General features: G+C 50.4%; 1 protein-coding gene across 4 annotated transcripts; it reads right to left on the reverse strand.

The window, feature by feature from the left end:
• Positions 1-438: 438 nt before the first annotated feature.
• Positions 439-18310, reverse strand: Gga3 (golgi associated, gamma adaptin ear containing, ARF binding protein 3). Of its 4 annotated transcripts, none has more exons than XM_023714166.1 (17): positions 18068-18310; positions 8912-8996; positions 8718-8793; positions 8061-8159; positions 7332-7455; positions 6931-7034; positions 6695-6775; positions 6219-6356; positions 5599-5680; positions 5396-5512; positions 4837-5082; positions 4431-4501; positions 3834-4150; positions 3430-3566; positions 2960-3129; positions 2664-2774; positions 439-2275 (listed from the first exon to the last, which is right to left on the reverse strand). In XM_023714166.1, exons 1-17 carry the CDS (start codon positions 18105-18107, stop codon positions 2165-2167), a joined length of 2109 nt encoding a protein of 702 aa, XP_023569934.1. In that variant the 5' UTR covers positions 18108-18310; the 3' UTR covers positions 439-2164. The 4 variants fall into 4 exon arrangements, with proteins under 4 accessions (XP_023569934.1, XP_004630150.1, XP_023569933.1 ...); XM_004630093.2 differs by having other exon boundaries at positions 440-2275; positions 3430-3650; XM_023714165.1 differs by lacking the exon at positions 439-2275 and adding an exon at positions 2298-2453 and having other exon boundaries at positions 2623-2774; positions 3430-3650.

Genomic DNA, 18310 nt, shown 5'->3' on the forward strand with positions numbered 1-18310 from the left:
GAGTGAGTCCTTTGTAGTTTACTTAGGTTTGAGATCTTATTTTCACCCAGAATCACTTGCAACTTTTTTTTTTTTTTTTTTTTTTTTTGGTGGAACCGGGGATTGAACTCAGGCCTTTGTGCTTGCCAGAGAAGCACTTATTCCACTGAGCCATCTTCCCGGCCCCAACATTATCTTTTTTTTTTTGGTTCCTCGAATGCCTTCAGGGCACTTTTGGCCAGCGGGAGAGGTGTGAGGTTCGAACTCCAGCAACCTGAGGCTGACAGCTTTGTGGAAGCAGCCACTTAAAGGCCTGAGCTAGGGCCAGGCCCCCCAAAATTATCTTTTTTTATCGTAGGGTATATATTTGGTGGAACTGGGGATTGAACTCAGGCGCTTATTCTACTGAGCTATCTCCCCAGCCCCTCTTTTTTATCCTAAAAGGCTCCAACAATCTGTACGTCTAGCCACCCCACCATAGGTGTTGACTTTACCTTGGGGTGAATGGTGTCTATTATAAGGATTCCAACTAGGGTAAAAATAGTTTTATTTAACATGCAGCAAAACAAGGGCAGCAGAGTCAGTACATCTAGTACAGCTGTTTGCCACAAAGCAGGGATCTCAATAGTAGGAGTAACACTGATAACTAATTTTAATGTCTAAAGCTTATTAAGGTACTTTTCCACACAGTAATCTGTTAGGTATTCCCAGAGCTGCAGAGCTGCAGCAGCTGGTCTCTGGAAAGCTCTTGGATTTATTCTTTAATAGTGAAAACCCTTCACTTTTGATCTGTCTTGATGAAGCAGTGAAACCTGCTCACTAAAGGCAGTGAGGGGAAGAGGAAGGCGAGATGACCTCTGGATAGAGCAAGAAAACCTGGGAAGGAGCAGGATGGCTGGGGACTCTGGCTTATCACCCTCCTTTTCCCAAGGCGCTGGCTAATTGAGCCTGTCCACATGCCCATCCCCAGCTTCTGTGGCAGTGGGCAGTTCCATTTACTGTTGCCTGTCAGTCTCAGGGTGCCTTGTCCAGGGCAGCCGGGACAAGTACTGTTGGAACAACAGGGTGTGGGAGCTTGGTTCAAGCACAGCTACTCTCCCACCTCATCACCTCCAGGCCAAATGACCGGCAGTACCCCTCTGTAGCTGGGGGACAGTGGGGATTTCCATGCAGCACGAAGGGACATAATTCTAGTGCAGTGTGCTTGACCCTGAGGCCTCCCAGGCCCAACCAGGAGGGCCATACTGCACACATCTCGCAGGAGGAGGCCAAAGAATGCTGGGAGTTGTCCTTCCTCTCAGATGCTAGGGGAAGGAGAACAGTGGGTTTCATGCCAAGCAGGAGGTAGTGAATAGGGTGGCCCATCTGCACAGAGGAGGCACGCGTTTCCCAAAGAGCTTCCAGCCCTTGCTTCTCTGAAAGGTAAAAACTGGTTCATCTTCCTTTTTTTTTTTTGGCGGAACCAGGGATTGAACTCAGGCCCGAGAAGCACTTATTCCACTGAGCCATCTCCCCAGCCCCTCATCTTCCTTTTCTATTGCTGCTTGTTGCTGTTATGAAGCCAGGTTGTTCCTGATAGGCTGAGTTCTACATCCAGCTGAGATGTCCACAAGACACAGTTCATCACTGCCCACAGGGACAAGTGCAGAACTCATTTGGTAGCCACCCCAGAGTGCTGCTGCCCACAGACTCAACCCACTTTGGGTCCCTGGCTTTGCCCACCTCCGTGGAGGTGGCACCAGAACCTGCCAGTTGGGGTAGCACAGGCTGGCAATGGGCTGCAGCCTCAAACTATGCCTGTGTGAGGACTCAGTTCGAGCAGGGACCCAAGACTTTCCTCTCTTTGGCCTCCTCCCCTAGGCACCAGGGACACAGACACAGGGAAAAACCTGTTCCAGGGATGGGGTCTGCTGTCCCAGTATAGCAGTACAGACAGGGGCTGCTCCACCCCTGACAGTATATGGCCACTTCAAGTCACACAGGTAGATAAAAACAGGTCCTTTTAGGGGCCCACAGAGGAGATTATCACAGCAGCGGGATGGCTCCCAATGAAGTGCCCTGGGCCCCTGGTCCATGTCAAAGCTACAAGTGCTGCTGTCGGGACGCTGAGTGATTAGACTGGATCCCTGTCCATTTTGGGGCAGCCTGCTTGGCTTAAAAGTGGAGATCACCGCTGCTTTTGGGGTCATAGGTTCCCCCACTGCTCCACAGGAGGGAACTGGTCCACCTCGCCCACCTCTGTGCTCAGCTGCTCCCCAAGAACAAAGGTCAGCTTATACCGCAGCCGCACCTTCTCCTGTGACAGAAGACAGCAGGTGAGCAAGATCCAGGCCATGTAGCTCTCCCTGCGGTCCTCGTGGCCCCGTGCATCCTTGTTCCCACCACACCCACCCATACTTGGGCACCTAACTTGGGGCAGCAGAGAGGTGGTGCAGCAACTGCAGGCTGGAGGCCTGCAACTTCCCTTACCTCACCTAATTTGTGTGTGTGTGTGTGTGTGTGTGTGGCCAGCCCAGCCCACCAGGGGGCGGGGCTGGCTGGCATGTGGTGCTGGGGGATTGAACCACGGTCCCTGTGCTTTGCTTAGCTTGTTCTAGGTAGGTGCTTTAGACCACTGAGCCATCTCACCAGCCCCGACCTCACCTAATCTGAGGCAGCCGGGACCCGCACTCTCCTCTGCTTACCTTCATTGGGTTGGCCAGCAGCATGACCTGGGTGATGGCTGCAGGTGGCTGGATGGGACTGAATGGAGAGAGTTCTGTCCCAGATGGTGGCTGTAGCTTCACTTTCATTGACTAAAAGATAAAGACAAGAAAAGTGAAGAGAGCTGGCCTATGCCCTGAAGAGGAAATGGGTCTGGTCATAGTAGATATGTACGTGTACACTGCCATCTGCTGGCCACTGAAAGGCCCTCCAAGCAGTGGCTCCAAGATAAAGGCAGTTTTGGCTTCTGGAGGCCCAGGAAGCCGGCAGGCAATACCTTGGGCACTGCAGCTTGTAGCACAATGCTCTTGACTGGCAAGGGAGCTGTGTTCAGCATGGACACCACCACCACCAGTACATCAGGCCGTCCTGGTGGACACTCCTTGGCAAAGTGGAAGAGGATACGGAAGCCATTTTTATCATACGCTGTCACAGGAAGGGCACTGCCTGCAAGAAGGGGCATGAATTTGGTAAGAGGAAAGTGCTGGATCCAGCAGAGCCCTGGCAGTATGCACTGTAGCTAAGTAGGGAAAAGAAGGAGATGTGTGGGAGTAATTACAATGTTCTCTTAATGGAGCCATCTAAAGGCCCTCTGATGGGAGTCTCAGGCCACACTCGCCTGCAACAAGCACAGGCTGAAACACCAGGGTAGTGAACACCCTGGGACCTCTGCACAGAACACCCACACCCACCCACCATGTGGCCTATGATGCTAGGCCTACTTCCCTTCCCACCTTCAACACCTACTAGGCTTGATGGATTCCAGGGGCACGTGGACACTGGCCAGGGAGAGCTCGGGCCCCTTCATGGGGCTGCCCTGGGACTGGAAGGCCGGCGACTGGAAAAGAGGGCTGCTGGGTCCAGTGGAAATGGGCAGGAGAGGCCTGGCAGGAACGGAGGTGGGGAGCAGGGGAGAAGTGGTGGCCCCAGAGGAAAAGCAAGAAACAGGTTTCACTAAGCCTGAGGTCCTGGGAGGCAGGAAGGACAGAGGGAAATCAGTACAGGCCATAACTGCTGAGCCAACCCCTTGCCAAGGTGCCCAGGCCAGAGATGGCTTGTAGCCACCCACAGTCCCAGCTTCCAGACCGACTGACGGAACCCAAAGTTCCGCAGTCCCAAAGCTATTACCCTCCCCTTTCCCCCCTCATTACACTTTGGCCTCTTCTAGAAGCTGATCAAGGGCATCCAGGTGGTTCAGGGTGCTGTCACCCAGTGCTGAGTTGTGGAACTCAGGGGCTGCATGCTCAGCCTTTGCGGCCAAAGCTGGGGCAAGTCCGGAGGCGAACATGAAGGAGACTGCGCTGGGGCCAGGTGTGCTGGCTGGGACCACAGGGGCTGGGAAGCCAGATGGCAGTGGAGCTTGGAACTTGCTTGATGGGAGAGCTGAAGGTGGGAGCAAGGGCCCCTCCGAGGAGCAGGGAGCAGGCCCCACCCTGGGGCTGAAGAAGTCCACGCTGGATTGTTCACTCTGCACATGCACAGTGGAAAGAGTGGTGAGCAGAGGGCTGCTGGCAATGGCCTACTACACTCCGTCTGTCTCCCTGTGGGTGCTTGAGGGGGCCTGACAAAACCTGGAAACTAGCTGCTTCCAAGGACAGGGCCAGAGAAACGCCCCTGGGGGCAGCACGTGGCAGTGGAAAATGCTCTGGAGGGGAACACAGCCAAGCACCCATCAGGAAAGAGATGCTGGTGAATGAAGGCTCCGGGCCAGCACTTCACCTTTGCTCCACACCAGACTGTGTCCATACCTGCAACAGGTGCCACTGGCTACTTCCAGCTGACTCTTTGGGAAGAGTAGTGGGGGCTGGGTCAGAGAGTCCTGAGAATAGAGAAGAAAACTCAGTAAAAAGAGGCTTGGCCCCAGCTCACCAGAGGAAGAGACAAGGACAAGAGACAGTGTAAGGAGGTGAGAAGGTGTTCTCTTAGTAGCTGCTAGAGGAAAGGGATCCCCTTCCAATCTTACAGGGAAGCTTGAAGAGTTTCCCAGTGAACATGAGCAGAGCAAGATCCACAGGCTGCCATACCACCCCGAGACCAGAAGGACACACTTAACTGATAAGCATATTAGAGACCCCTCAGGCTTCCTGACTTTGGTCTTCCCTCCCCTCAGGCCACCCTAGGAGGAGCTGCCTTCAGCTGCACTCCAAGACGTACCTAAGCAAAGCAGCTCTTCGTCCAGCAGAGAGAGTGTGTTGCTTGTGCTACTGGGTGCTGGGGGGGCCTCAGCCTGGCTGGAGGAGCGGCTACGTGGAGGTCCGGAGGTCTGGGGAGGTGGAGGGAGGATAGGAATGCCTGAAGAGGGCGCGGTAGGTGCTGGGGGCAACACTGGGGGTGAACTGTTGGGTGTGTCCAACTCTGCAAGGTCGATGAGAGTGCCTTGATTACTGGAGTAGCTGTTTCCTGGATGGGTCACAGAAGAGGAAGGGAATAGTCAGGGGCCATTCCCATGGCTGCAGCAGGAGACAGGACCCTGGGCAATGCCCCCAGGGCTCTTCCACTGGGGCTCTAGCCTCTGGCTCCATTCAGTGGCATTTCTTCTAGAGGACACTGAAAAGTAAACTAGAGGAGACAGGCAGGGAAACCACCATCCCTATTTCCCAGCCTGAGGGAGCTGGAGGCCCCCTAGGAGTAGCTTAAGAGTCCCCTCAGGCCCTTTGGGCTATCGTGGTCAACCTGTACCCAGTGGACAGCAGAGGGTCCTGGAACACGTTACCTTCAGAATCAGGCATGGTTGAGGTAGTCTCCTCCCCGTTGATGACCTGCCCTTCAATAATAGTTTTATAAGAATTGATGACCCGGGAGAGGTTGTCACTGGCCTGCAGGATGTCCCCTACAGTAGGAGAGAGAACCCTTGTTCCTGACTATGACATCATATCAAACTCCTGAATCATCCACGCCAAACACCCTTTCACTCACCCAAACTATTGTCATTGTCTTCTGTCTCACTGGCTAGTTTAAATAATGTCCGTCTCTTGTTCTCACACCGATCAAACAATTCCTGAGAGAGACCCAGAAGTGAAAGTCGTAAGAAGCTCTCAATTCCTGATTCAGTGGCATGCTCAGGAAGTGGCTGGGCTCTGTTAAGTACCATGGACAGTTACCAGCGGGGCTACGACCAGAGAACACAGCCTCCTGCCAGCCTCCACCAAACCAAGCCGTCTGTTGACAGTGAGTCACTCTGCTCAGATGGCAGAGAGGAAGAAAGCCCCTTCCTGCCTCCCAGGTGGACATGTGCCTTAGAACTCAGGATATCTATCCAGTTACAGGCTGGGCCTTCCAACACTAGCAGCAGGGTGCCAAGGAAAGTTGTCCCCAAGACAGAAGAGGCAGAGAGCTGGTGAACACTGAAGGTGGTATCTGGAGACAGATAAGGGTTCTCTGGGCCATGTTAGCTGGTTGTCACACAGAGACAGGTACTACCTTCCAGTCCCCTGCTCCTGCACTGATGAACAAGCTCACACAGAGCAAGTGCGCTGGCAGGCAGGTACTCTGTCAGAGCAGGTGGCACTGTGGTACTCTCGGCTGGCAGCACCTACCTTCATGAGCTCTTTGTCTGCCTCCGAAGAGTGCTCTTGGCTGTAGTGAAGCAGCATCTCATGGAGCAGCTTCACGTTGTTGTTGACCTCCTCCAGGGTGTGCACGCGCTTGGTGACCTTCTGGATTCGTGCCTCATCCTGTCTCAGCCAAGAGGATCCAGGAGAGAGAGCTCACCTAGTTGGTTCCCACACCGGTAGGGGTGCAGGGGAGGCCACTTGCCAACAGCAAGAGCAGAGGTGAAGCCCAGAACTCTGCTCAGTGCACACTTTCTGGGACCACGGGTCTTGGACCCAACCCACAGCTCTTGTTAACAGTGATACTTCCCACTTGCCCTTTTTCCCCACCTCTCTTCCACTCACACCATGGGAAGCTGTGGTAGGGAAACCAAGGCAGGGCTAACACCCCAGGGGACAGACTAATGCTCTATAGTCACAAGCTCCTCTATCCTATGCCCGGAGGACTGCGGTCCACTCACTTCCTTCACCATAGACTTGATGAGCTTGTTGGCTTCTTGCAGGTCATCTGGGTTTTTGCTCTTCAGCAGTCTGGCTAAAAGCTGGAAGAGAAAGATACTAAAAAGGAAAGAAAGGACAGTACCATCCCTACCTAACCTGAGGCCACAAAGCAACTTGGGTTCCTTGCAGTGTCAAATAAAAGGCTATCTCTTCCTGTTGCCATCCCCACTCAACCCAGGCCCAGCATATACTTTACCTTGGATTTTTCCTCATCGTCAAAAACAGGGTTTTTGGGACGAGCTGGTGGAGAGGGGATCAGTGTCCTGTCCACTGGGATTGGTGGGTCAGACTGCACTATGCCTGAAAGGGGACACAAGCGGCAGAGCGTGTGCTCAGGCTACGGTCACCTTGTTCCCCCTCCTCACACCAAGGGCCACATCACTGCGATCAAGACCTGTAAGGGGGAGCAGGAGACAGGGCAGGCTGCTCACACCTCATCCCACCACAACTCCAGCTGAGCCCTGCCCTGGCAACAAACACCAACTTCAGGAGGAGAATGGAGGAAGTCTGGGGATCCCCCAAACTGCCCTTTTCTTGCTGGCCTTGGCAGCAAGACCCTTCAAGGGCTCCCTGAGCCTGCAAAAGGCGGACACTTACCCTGTCTCTTTAACATGTGATAAGCATCTTTGATCTTTGCTTCTTCTGGCAGGGCCACTGTCCAACTATACAGCAGCTCAATGACCTTGGTCTTCACTTTCTCAGATACCCTGTCCCCCAGGTACTAGGAGGCAAAAGGAAATGGGTGAACCTAGGAACTGCACTTACAGCAGTGACAGGGTTGCTTGTTACTGTCCTAAGCCTACACAAACCCAGCAGAGGTGAACTTAGGTGAGACAGCAGGGAGGTGAAGCATTTCCCATTTGGACACAGTCTGTGGTTAGGAAGAGCCCAAGAGCTCCCTGCAACTAACTGCAGTTTATCCCGAAGGACTCCATGAGAATGCCATGAGTGAAGAAACTGTTTCCTCTGCTTTGAATGTGAACCCAGAGATCAGTGACAGAGCCTGAGCAGCAGAGCCACCAAGCAAGGAGGACAGCTGGCTCCTCAGATCCATGGAAGATGGACATAACACCCACAACTGTTGTGTGCAAGGAGCCTAGAATCCTCACTGCACATGGCCTCCTCCAGTATGCACACAGCTGCCACCACTGTGCCACTGGCCACGTTTAGGTGGCCCCAGGCCCTGCACAGCCATCCAACTACCTTCAGGGACCAGCTCTCCAGGACATCAGGGTCAGCCCCATGGGAATGCTGGGTGAGCACAGAAAGTCAATAAAATGGGATACAAGAAAAGTCTTGGAAGGAGGGAAACTGACACTGACTGACCTTTGGAGAGACGACTTTGATTAACTCATTCAGAAACCGGAACTTCCCCACTTCGTTATGAAATCTCCTCCCACAGTTCTTCATGCCTGCCTCCAGGACCTGCAGCCACATGGAGAGGCGCTCAGTGCGAGACTGGCACCAGCAAGAACCCAGAAATACTCAATAGGTGAAAGAGTCCATCGTGAGAAGTGGGTCCTCTGCCCCATGGACAGCACAGCTAAGTCATAGGGTCACTTGTCATCCATACCCCAAATGGTACAGCTCTGCTGAGGACACAAAGCTGAGACCCAGACATCAAGGTCTAGAAGGTGCCTTCCTTAAAGTCACTATCCTTGTATTTTACACATGAGGAATGAGGTCCAGGGTCATAAAGTTTCTCTGACTCAGGGTCCAGAGTTCTTTCCACAGGCTGACTAATCAACATTTGCAGGTGGGAGACAATCTTTAAAGTCTACCATCTTTAGTTTAAACAACGGGATATCTCCCCTCCCTGACCTCTGTGGTTTTATGAGTTCTGTGGTGCCTTTGCCCTCAGGCCTGCCTGATTTAACACAGAGGATATCAAGGACCTTCTGCCAGTCTTTGGGCACCAAAACCTGAGGGGTGTGTGAGGATCACCCCAGGTGGGTGGGGGAGCCACTGTGGGTAAAGCCCTACCGTCAGGGCCTGCACTGCCTCCCATTCCTGTGGAGACTGGATCTTGTGGGCCAGCAGTCGGACAGCAATCTGGGGCCTGGGGACAGGAAACTACAGTCAGCACACCAATGTGGGGCCATATGGCCAGTGTTCCTTGGCCAACTTTTGGCTTTTCCGGACAGTTATCTCCTGCTCCTAACAATACTGAGACTTACCCTTCAAGCTCCTTGTTGATCTGATCACAAAAGCCAATTATGTATTCCCAGTCTTCTTGGCGATTAGAAGGATTGGTGGCTTTATCTTGGGACAGAACAAAGAGAAAGACAGTTGTTATGAAGAGCAACAGAATGTTTTCGGCACCAAAAGTTTGCTCCTGAGTTTCTTGTTTCATACAGAAGTCTCAATAGTTTAGTCAGAGCTGTGTGTAGTGGCACACACCCATAGTCTCGGCATTCAGGAGGCCAAGGTGGGGGGAGCAGCATGAGTTTGAGGCCAGACTGGACGACACAGCACAACTATGTCTCAGAAAGCCAAAATAAAAGTTCAGCCCGCAGTAAATGTAAATCCTGCTTTCCGCTTTTTTTTTTTTTTTTTTTTTTGGTAGTAGAACCAGGGATTGAACTCAGGCCCTTGTGCGTGCCAGGGAAGCGCTTATTCCACTGAACCATCTCCCCGGCCCTAAAGAATAGAACTTTTTTTTTGGCAGAACTAGGGATTGAACTTGGGCCCTTGCACTTGCCAGGCAAGCGCTTATTCTACTGAGCTACCTCCCCGGCCCCTTCTGCTATCTTGGAAGTCACAAATGTATCCTGTTCTCAAAATAGAAAATACAAATTACTAAAATAATCACAAATAAATGCCTTTACAAAATATGCATTTATAATAATTATAGAGAACAACATAAAAATGAGCTAAGTGTTCAGGAAGTACACTTAACAGGGTTTTTTGTTGGTTCCTCTCCCCCTCAGTACTGAACACTTACCTGAACTCAAGGCCTTCACAAGGAACCATATACCCAGCCTAGCATTTAAAAAAATTTTTTTCTTTTTTTGTATTTCAGGGAAGGGTCTACAGGGTATTCAGGGTCTCAATACTAGATTGGACTCGTAGTGATCCACCTGTTTACAGCCTCCCAAGAGCTGGGATTACAGCCACCAAACCCTGTCTCAATTGCCATCTCAGCATGCCCCAGGGGCAGGGGCTGCACAGCAGGCCCAGGTATTTGAACCCCTGGCCCCTGCACCTGCTTGCAGACCCTTTAAACCGCTGAGCCATTTAGCCACCCCCCCATTTTTTTTTTTTTTAATTTTTTATTTATTTGTGTGTGTGTGTGTGTGGCCAGCTCAGCCCACCAGGGGGCGGGGCTGGCTGGCATGTGGTGCTGGGGGATTGAACTGCGGTCCCTTTGCTTTGCTGAGTTTGTTCTAAGTAGGTGCTTTAGACCACTGAGCCATCTCACCAGCCCCACCCCCTTTTTTTTTGTGGAACCGGGGATTGAACTCAGGCCCTTGAGCTTGCCAGGTAAGTGCTTATTCCACTGAGCCATCTCCCGCCCCCCCCCCTTTTTAATTTTCAAGGCAGTGTTTTGCTAAGTTGTCTAGCAGTTTCCTTTCTCAGTCTCTAGAGGGTTGGGATTACAAGCATGCATCCGCCACCACAGAAAATTAGTGTTTTCTATACATCCTTCAAAAAGATTTCCCAAGACTTCATCTTGTTACTTTGAAGGTTTTTGAAATTGCACACAGTAACGCTCATGACTGTTGAGCCTACAACAATCACTCATGACCCTGTCAAGAACCGGGCACTCTGCAGCCTACTCTCAGGGCCACACAAACAGGATAAAGAGAAACACTAGAGAGGTCTCAGACCCTGAAGGCCTTAAAATCCTGCCATTAAATACAAGCTCAGTAATACTTGGTTTGTGTCTCCTCCCTGTCTGTGTCCCCTCCCCCCATGGCCCAGCTGAGGGAGGTTAAATGGGTGGGCATCCCTGACTCAGATCCGGAGTCTGCCTCTTTCAGGAAGCTCACACTGTCTGCTCAATTTAGGGCTCAGGGTCAGAAGACAAACGGAAGACACACACACATCCTCTTAAAACACCCTGGCTTCTGAGAAGGAGAAAGCCCTTCTCACAGGAGATGCTGTTAAGTTCTGAACTCCGGTGATGGCACGTGTGTTCTTTCCTTGCTCTGTGTGTTGTGTGTGTGGTACAGGGAAGGGACTCAACCAGCGCCTTGCACATGCTGCACAAGTGCTTCAGCACTGAGTTACATCTCCAGCCTCTGGCTCTGGCTCTGGCTCTGTCTCTGTGTCTCTGTCTGTCTGTCTCTCTCTCTTTTAGAGATAAGATCTAGCTATGCAGTTCAGGTTGGCCTTGAGCTCACTTTGTAACCCAGGCTGGTCTCAAACTCCCAGTGATCCTCCTGCCTTGGATTCCAGCGTGCTGGGATTCTAGGTATGTGCCACCTCCTAGCCCTCTTGTGAGACAGGGTCTTGGTATGTAGTTCAGGCCAGGCTTGAACTCATGAAAATCCTGCCTCAGTCTCCCAAGTGCTGGGATTATAGCTGCATTACCATACCCAGCAACAACCTTCTTTTATTTTGAGATGACAGTGGTGAACTGACGAGACTGGGCTTAAACTTGCAATTGTCCTGCCTCAGTCTGGGTAACTGGAATTACAGGTGAGCACTATCACACCTCTGGGTTCCTTCTTTCCTGTGAGAAACATCTCAGAGGATAGGATTCTGACAGCTCACACAATCCTAACACATCCTGTGAGACAGGGTCTTCCTGTGTAGTGCAGGCTGCCCTTGAACTCACTTATGTACCCCAGGCTGGCCTCAGCCTCACAGCAATTCTCCTGCCTCAGCCTCCTGAGTGTTGGGATTACAAATGTGTGCCACCACACCTGACTGGATTTTTTTTTTTTAATTTTATTTATTTGTGTGTGTGTGTGTGTGTGTGTGTGTGTGTGTGTGTGTGTGTGTGGCCAGCTCAGCCCACCAGGGGACGGGGCGGGCTGGCTGGCATGTGGTGCTGGGGGATTGAACCGCGGTCCCTGTGCTTTGCTAAGCTTGTTCTAAGTAGGTGCTTTCGACCACTGAGCCATCTCACCAGCCCCATGACTGGATATTACCTTTAACAATTACCAGGTGAGCCAGGATGCTGGCACATGCCTGTGGTACCATTTACTCAGGAGTGAGGCGTGAGGATTTCAGATTTAAGCCATCCTGGGCAACTCAAGGAGACTCTGTTTCAAAAAGGGTTGGAGGTGTAGTCCAGTGCCAGAGTGCCTGCTTGGCATGTTTGAGGCCTAGGGCTCAATCCCCAGCACATGAGGGGGACAAGGGACATACCTGGTGACTGAATTCTAGCAGGGACTCCAGGTGATCCACTGGGCACACAGTTCCCAGGCTCTGGGCAGAGGCTTCCCCTTGTTGGGGCTGGGCCTGCCTAGCAGCATGTCCCTTCTGGCCACAAAGGCAGATTCTGTCGGCTACAATTTGTACTTAGAGGAAAACAAGGTGGATGTTCTTAATCTTGGAAGAGAATTTGCAGACCCTTCAAAGTGTCTTGAGTTTGAAGGGAAGTTATTAACTCAATGTTGGCCACTTAGAAAGACATGTCTGGTAGTTCAGCACTGACGCCACAGCCACCCTAGCAGAGCCTTCTCAAAAACCCCAAGGCCCTCCCACCCTTACCTGAAATGTTCTCAGGTGTTAGCCTGGGTGTGTTACTAATCCTATCCTCTGAGATGTTCCAGATTTTCACATGACTCCAAGCAGCAGCAAGATTCAAAAATTATTCTGAAGAGCCATATCCACATATAATGCTTTTAGCCATCTGGGAAGTCACAAAGCTCAAGGGAGAAGAAAGATTAGCCCACTGTCTACCCCAGATCTCAGTGGGAAGAGTGGCTTCCAACAACAGTAAAATGTAAATCCCTGGCCCTATAACCAATTTAATCTCCCCAGGCCCGTTCCACTTCGTAAAACACCACCACCTCTAAAGTATTCTTGCCTGTTTTTTATTCCTTTTTCTTTTCTTTTTTATTAATTTTATTGAGAAAGAAACAGTAATGAGATAGTTTCAAAACAGGTTAGTAGGACAGTTACAATAATTAATACATTGCATATCGTTGTCTTCTTAGTAATGTTTTTTTATTCCTGTAGAATTCTGGGACTTCCACAGAATTTTCTACCACATATCTGCAGGGATTGCTCTGGCTACACATGGCACAAAAGCCCTGGTCTGAGCTAAGTTAGGGCTACTTCTCCACATCTGCTGCAGCTCTCTGACAGCTCAGAAGACGCACCTGTAACCTGCAGGAGCTGGGAGAAACTACTGGAGAGGCTGTGAGCTGTGACAGTCCAGCTGCCACCTGCCCGCTGCTCCCCCAGCAGAGGCACATGCCCTTCCACCCACTCCATTCTCTCACTTGACAGAGGCAACACCAGAGCCTCCCCTTCAGACACTGCCTTCCAGAACCACCTCTCTGGGCTCTGCTCTGACTCATGGTTTCTATTTTCAGGTCTCTGGTGAAAGCCTCATTCTCTTCTGTTTCTGTGCCTCCAGATTTCCTGCTCTTATTTTCAGTTTAATTCTATCCCCAGCCTTACTCTCTGGAGACCTCAAAATGTCACACTAGGCTAAGTGCGCACCTATAATCCTAGGTACTCAGGAGGCTAAAGGAAGAGGATCTCAAATTGAAGCTAACTTAGACAACTTAAACCTTTTCTCCAAAAAAAAGAGAGGCGGGTCCTAGGGATGTAGCTCAGCACTCCTTGGATTCAATCACCAGTATTAGAAACAAACAGGATGGGAAGAGCAGCAGCTGCACGGACAACCTTTTCTCAGCATGGCTCAGAGATTCCAGAGAGTCAAGTTCCCTATAGCAGCAATGATTTAGAGGTAAACAGAGGCCAGGGAGATAGCTCAGTAGAATAAGTGCTTGCCTGGCAAGCGCAAGGGCCTGAATTCAATCCCTGGTTCTGAAAAAAAAAAAAAAAAAGAGGTAAGCAAATTCAAGCGCATGGGCTGGAAAGAGACTAAGGTCAACCCACAGTGCTGGGTCTGGCCCCAGTGGAGACACTAGTCACCCAGTCTCGCTCAGGCACCCACAGAAAATACAGTTTGCTATCCCGGTAGGGACTACAGAAGAGGTACTAGATACAGATCAGCCCTGAGGAAGTGATGCCTTTTTTTTTTTTTTTTTTTGTCTTTTTGGGGGTCTTACTATGCAGTTCAAGCTGGCCTTGAGACTACTTTGTAGCCCTGGCTGGCCTTGAACTTGCAAGCATCCTCCTGCCTCAGCCTCCCAATTGCTGGGATTACCCATTACAGGCCACCACGCCTGGCTAGCCCTTCTTTTTTTTTTTTTTTTTAAGGAACCAGGGATTGTACTCAGGTCCTTGTGCTTGCCAGGGAAGCACTTATTCCACTGAGCCATCTCCCTGGCCCCCTGATTTATTTATTTTCCCCTCGATTTAACATGTGAAAAAGAATCGGTGCATAAAAGAGGCAGTATGTAATTATAAATGTCGATATGGGGCTGGGGAGATGGCTCAGTGGTCTAAAGCACCTACTTAGAACAAGCTTAGCAAAGCACAGGGACCGCTGTTCAATCCCCTAGCACCACATGCCAGCCAGCCCCGCCCCCTGGTGGGCTGAGCTGGCCACACACACACACAAATAAATAAATAAAATTTTTTTAAAAAATGTTGATATGATACAGAAAGAAATCTAAAAACAGATGCACTGCTTCCCTCTCACTTCCCTATTTCTATAAATGCTGCCATTTAAAAGCCCATTTTAGGGCCTGGCAAGCTTGAGGCCCCAAGGTCAATTCTTGTTAAAAAAAAAAATCCCATTTTTACCTCAACTTCCAGGCACTCAAATGTGAAACCCAATTTTTTTTTTTTTCTTTTTGAGGTACCGGGGATCAAACTTGGCAACTTGCGCTTGCCAGGCAGGCACTTAACCCCGCTGAGCTATTTCCTGGACCCCAACTGTTGATTACTTTCCTTTTTTCTTACCCATTTTTGTCAATCCTAGGTCTTTTCCAGTATCTTTCTGATTTTTTGTGACAAGATCACACTACAAGCACCTGCCTGGCAAGCACAGGGTCCTGAGTTCAAGTCCTGGTAGCAAAGAATAAATAAATAAATCACACTAACAAATCAGGCTGGTCTCAAACTGTGTAGCTCAGGCTGGCCTTTCAATATCTTTTTTTTTTTTTTTTTGGTGCAACTGGGGATTGAACTCAGGCCCTTGTGCTTGCCAGGCAAGCGCTTATTCTACTGAGCTATCTCCCCGGCCCCTCAATGTCTCTTTAATTTCTCTGCTACTCTACCTGTTTTAAATACCTGACTTCACAATTGGTTTTAACCCAGGCTGTGTTAGGACTCATGTTATGCAAAGCCCCTGAATCAATCTTTTCAACATGCCCATTTCATCAGGTAGAGGAATGGAAACCCGGTAACTAAAAACTGCAATTTCCACCTTTCCAGAGTTTGATGCTAAGCTCCTGCCTGGCAAGTGCAACGTCCTGAGTTCGATCCCTGGTACTATAAACGCGCGCGCACACACTCACATCCAGGACTGCTGAGCCAACTGTGTGCCCCAAACCAGCTGGCTCCCTCCACATCACTATCCAGTGTCGTCTAGCCAGTTTTCCCATTCTTTAACACTGTCTCCCTGGTACATCATTTTCCATTTTCCTAAAAACAAAACAAAACAAAAAAACTGTCTGCATTTTAACACACAGCTGCTGTTTTTTTTTTTTTTTTTTTTTTTTTTTTTCTTTTTTTACCTGAGTTCAGGCTGGCCTTGAGTTCATTTTGCAGCCAATTTTGTTTTGAACTTGCAAGGATCCTCCTGCTTCAGCCTCCCGAGTGCTGGGATTACAGGCGTGCACTACCACACCCGGCTGCTTTTTATTTTTTAGCCACACCAACATCACCTCCATCAAACTGAAGGTAAAGAATACTTGACCTTGGGGCTGGAGAGATGGCTCAGTGGTCTAAAGCACCTACTTGGAACAAGCTTGACAAAGCACAGGGACCGCAGTTCAATCCCCCAGCACCACATGCCAGCCAGCCCCGCCCCCTCGTGGACTGAGCTGGCCACACACACACACACAATAAATAAATGTTAAAATAAATAAATAAATAATTTAAAAAAAAAAAAAAGAAGAATATTTGACCATCCTAATTCCAGCAATACCTTCCGTAAGAGCGTCTCACTGAGCATCTCAATGCCTTCCGTAAGAGCGTCTCTCTGACTGGCTGGACTTCAAAAAGGCTGACGTCATCAAGGGATAGTTTTCTGGGAAGGAGAATCTGGGCTGTACCCCCACCCCCATACATACACCCTTTTGGTGATACTAGGATTCAACCCAGGGCCCCTCTCATGATAGATAAATGTTCCAATGCTGAGCTACATCCCCAGCAAGCTCAACCCCCAGTTTTAAACTTTGAGACAGCATGTTACTAGGTTTCCCAGGCTGGCCTCCAACTTTGCAGCCTTCAACGTGAACTGTTAATAATGAGACCCTATTTTAAATAAATAGCACTAATCATTGTTACTCTCCTTTTTTTTCCTTCAGAACCAGGGATTGAACTCAGGCCCTTGCACTTGCCAAGGAAGCACTTATTCTATTGAGCCATCTCCCGGGCCCCTCTCCTACTATCTTGTTTTGAAATTTATCATTGTGTTTGGTTTTTCTCTTTAAAATAAATAATAAACATCAGGGGGCTGGGGAGATAGCGCAGTAGAATAAGCGCTTCCCTGGCAAGCACAAGGGCCTGAGTTCAGTCCCTGGTTCCGAAAAAAAAAACAAAAAAAAAACCAATAGGACTTCTGTCTCAGAGGCAAAATGCAGGATGGGCCAAGCAGAGGATGTTGCAGTAATTCAGGCAAACCAGAGCATGACAAAGACCAAAGACTTCCACTAAGACGGTGCCGACCTCAAGCACTCATTCATTGAATGATACAATTCACACATCATTAAAACTATGTAAGTGAATAGAGAGCATAAGGATGGGAGAAATCCTAACACTGTCTTGATGTAAACCTAATGGAAAAAGGCCAAAGGCCAAAGCTCCCCATCTCTATTATTCCTCTTCCATTTTCAACTGTAACTCTAGCCTAAGCCTGTTAAGACTGTTTAGGTCACTTAAATTACTCCAGTATTCTACTGATACTTGTGAATCAAACCAATTCCATTGTGTTATATCCAGCTGGGTGGCTCAAGACAAGTAGTCTGAAGTCAGGATGATCTCTTTGAGAAATGGCAGAAGAAGGCGATTTGCGAGGATATTTGGCAAATGAAATTTTTCCCCTTGGGGACCAGGGATCGAACTTAGGACCTTCCACTTGCTCGCCAGGTAGGCGCTTCTGCGGCTGAGCTATCTCCCGCCCTGGCAAACCATTTTAATGAATGGCTGTGAGCACTTCGCACACATTGGTGGTCAGTTCCAAATAGCAGTCGACCACTCCTTTTGGGATGTGCTCCCCTTAGAGTCTACGATCAACCTCTTGAAGGGGAGCGTTTAAGAAAAGGTCAGGCAAGTGGAAGCAACAACCACCCCTCCAGGAGCCTGAGACTCCTCAATACTACGCAGTATCTAGGCGTCCTACCTGTCCGATTCCGTTTCCACTTAGAGGCCTCCAGGGAGTCAGCTCACTTACGAACCCTTTGGCGGAGTACTGCCTGCTAACAAGGTTAACCCTCGGTCCTTCATCCAGCTGCTGCAGCGCAGCGCTCTACCTACAGCTTTACACTGGCTCCCCCCGCTTTGAGCGTTCTTATTCAGACGTCCAGCCGCGTTCGTGTGAGATGTCTCAACATCGATTAAACAAACAATATAGAGCTCTATTATCGCTCTTTGGAAAATCACTTTCACTTCAAGCATTCTCCTTAGGCGAAGCAGCTAGTTCTCAAATACATGCCCACAATTCTACAGCCGCGAGGAGTGTGTGTGTACGTGAGGTCGGAAGCACCTATCGCTCCCGAAGCTTCAGCCCAAATCTGGAGCTTTTCCCCTCTGGGAAAGGAGCGCGGGCGTCCCGGAGTCAGAGCCCCAACACAGTCTCCCAGCGCGATGCCTGTCAGTCCTTAGACTTTGACTGTCGTTTTCCCCGGACCGGAGCCAGAGCTGCTGCTGCCGCAGCAGCGCGCGGAAAGGGGAGGATGCGCCGCGGGGAAGCGGCCCAGCTCGCAAAGGGGCGTGATCGCGGGATGCTCGCGGCGCCAGCGAGCCCGGCGCCAGCTGCCAGGCAGCACTACTGCAAAACCCGGGAAAGGAAATGGTGAGAAGCGGCGCAGCTCGCAGCTCGCGAACAGGCAGAAGCGGCCGCGGGTACTCACTCAGCCAGGATTCCAGGCTCTCTCCTTCTACCTCCGCCATACTGCAGCCGCCCGGGCCGACTTCGCGGCCTCAAACCTCGCGAGAGTGTGCACAGCCGATCCTGGGCGGGGCCTGCATGGGGGCCTGAGAGGAGCGAGAGCCGCAACCCAGGGTTGCGCCAGGCTGGGACGGATGCGGGCCGGGCGAGTGCTTCTTTTTAGAGTTTCCTTCTGGACCCCGTGGTGAAAGACTCTAGCGCCCAG

The sequence above is a fragment of the Octodon degus genome, unplaced genomic scaffold, assembly GCF_000260255.1.
Source record: "Octodon degus isolate 3935 unplaced genomic scaffold, OctDeg1.0 scaffold00033, whole genome shotgun sequence".
Lineage (NCBI taxonomy): Eukaryota > Metazoa > Chordata > Mammalia > Rodentia > Octodontidae > Octodon > Octodon degus.

Bases quoted from the DNA above. Each gene is read 5' to 3' on its own strand.
- Gga3 (XM_004630093.2), bottom strand. From the start codon at position 18,107: ATGGCGGAGGTAGAAGGAGAGAGCCTGGAATCCTGGCTGA. The intron at 6,357-6,694 runs GTGAGTGGACCG...TGGCTGAGACAG, and splicing joins TCAAGTCTATGGTGAAGGAA to GATGAGGCACGAATCCAGAA. The intron at 3,651-3,833 runs GTAATGAGGGGG...CCTGCCTCCCAG, and splicing joins CTTCTAGAAGAGGCCAAAGT to GACCTCAGGCTTAGTGAAAC.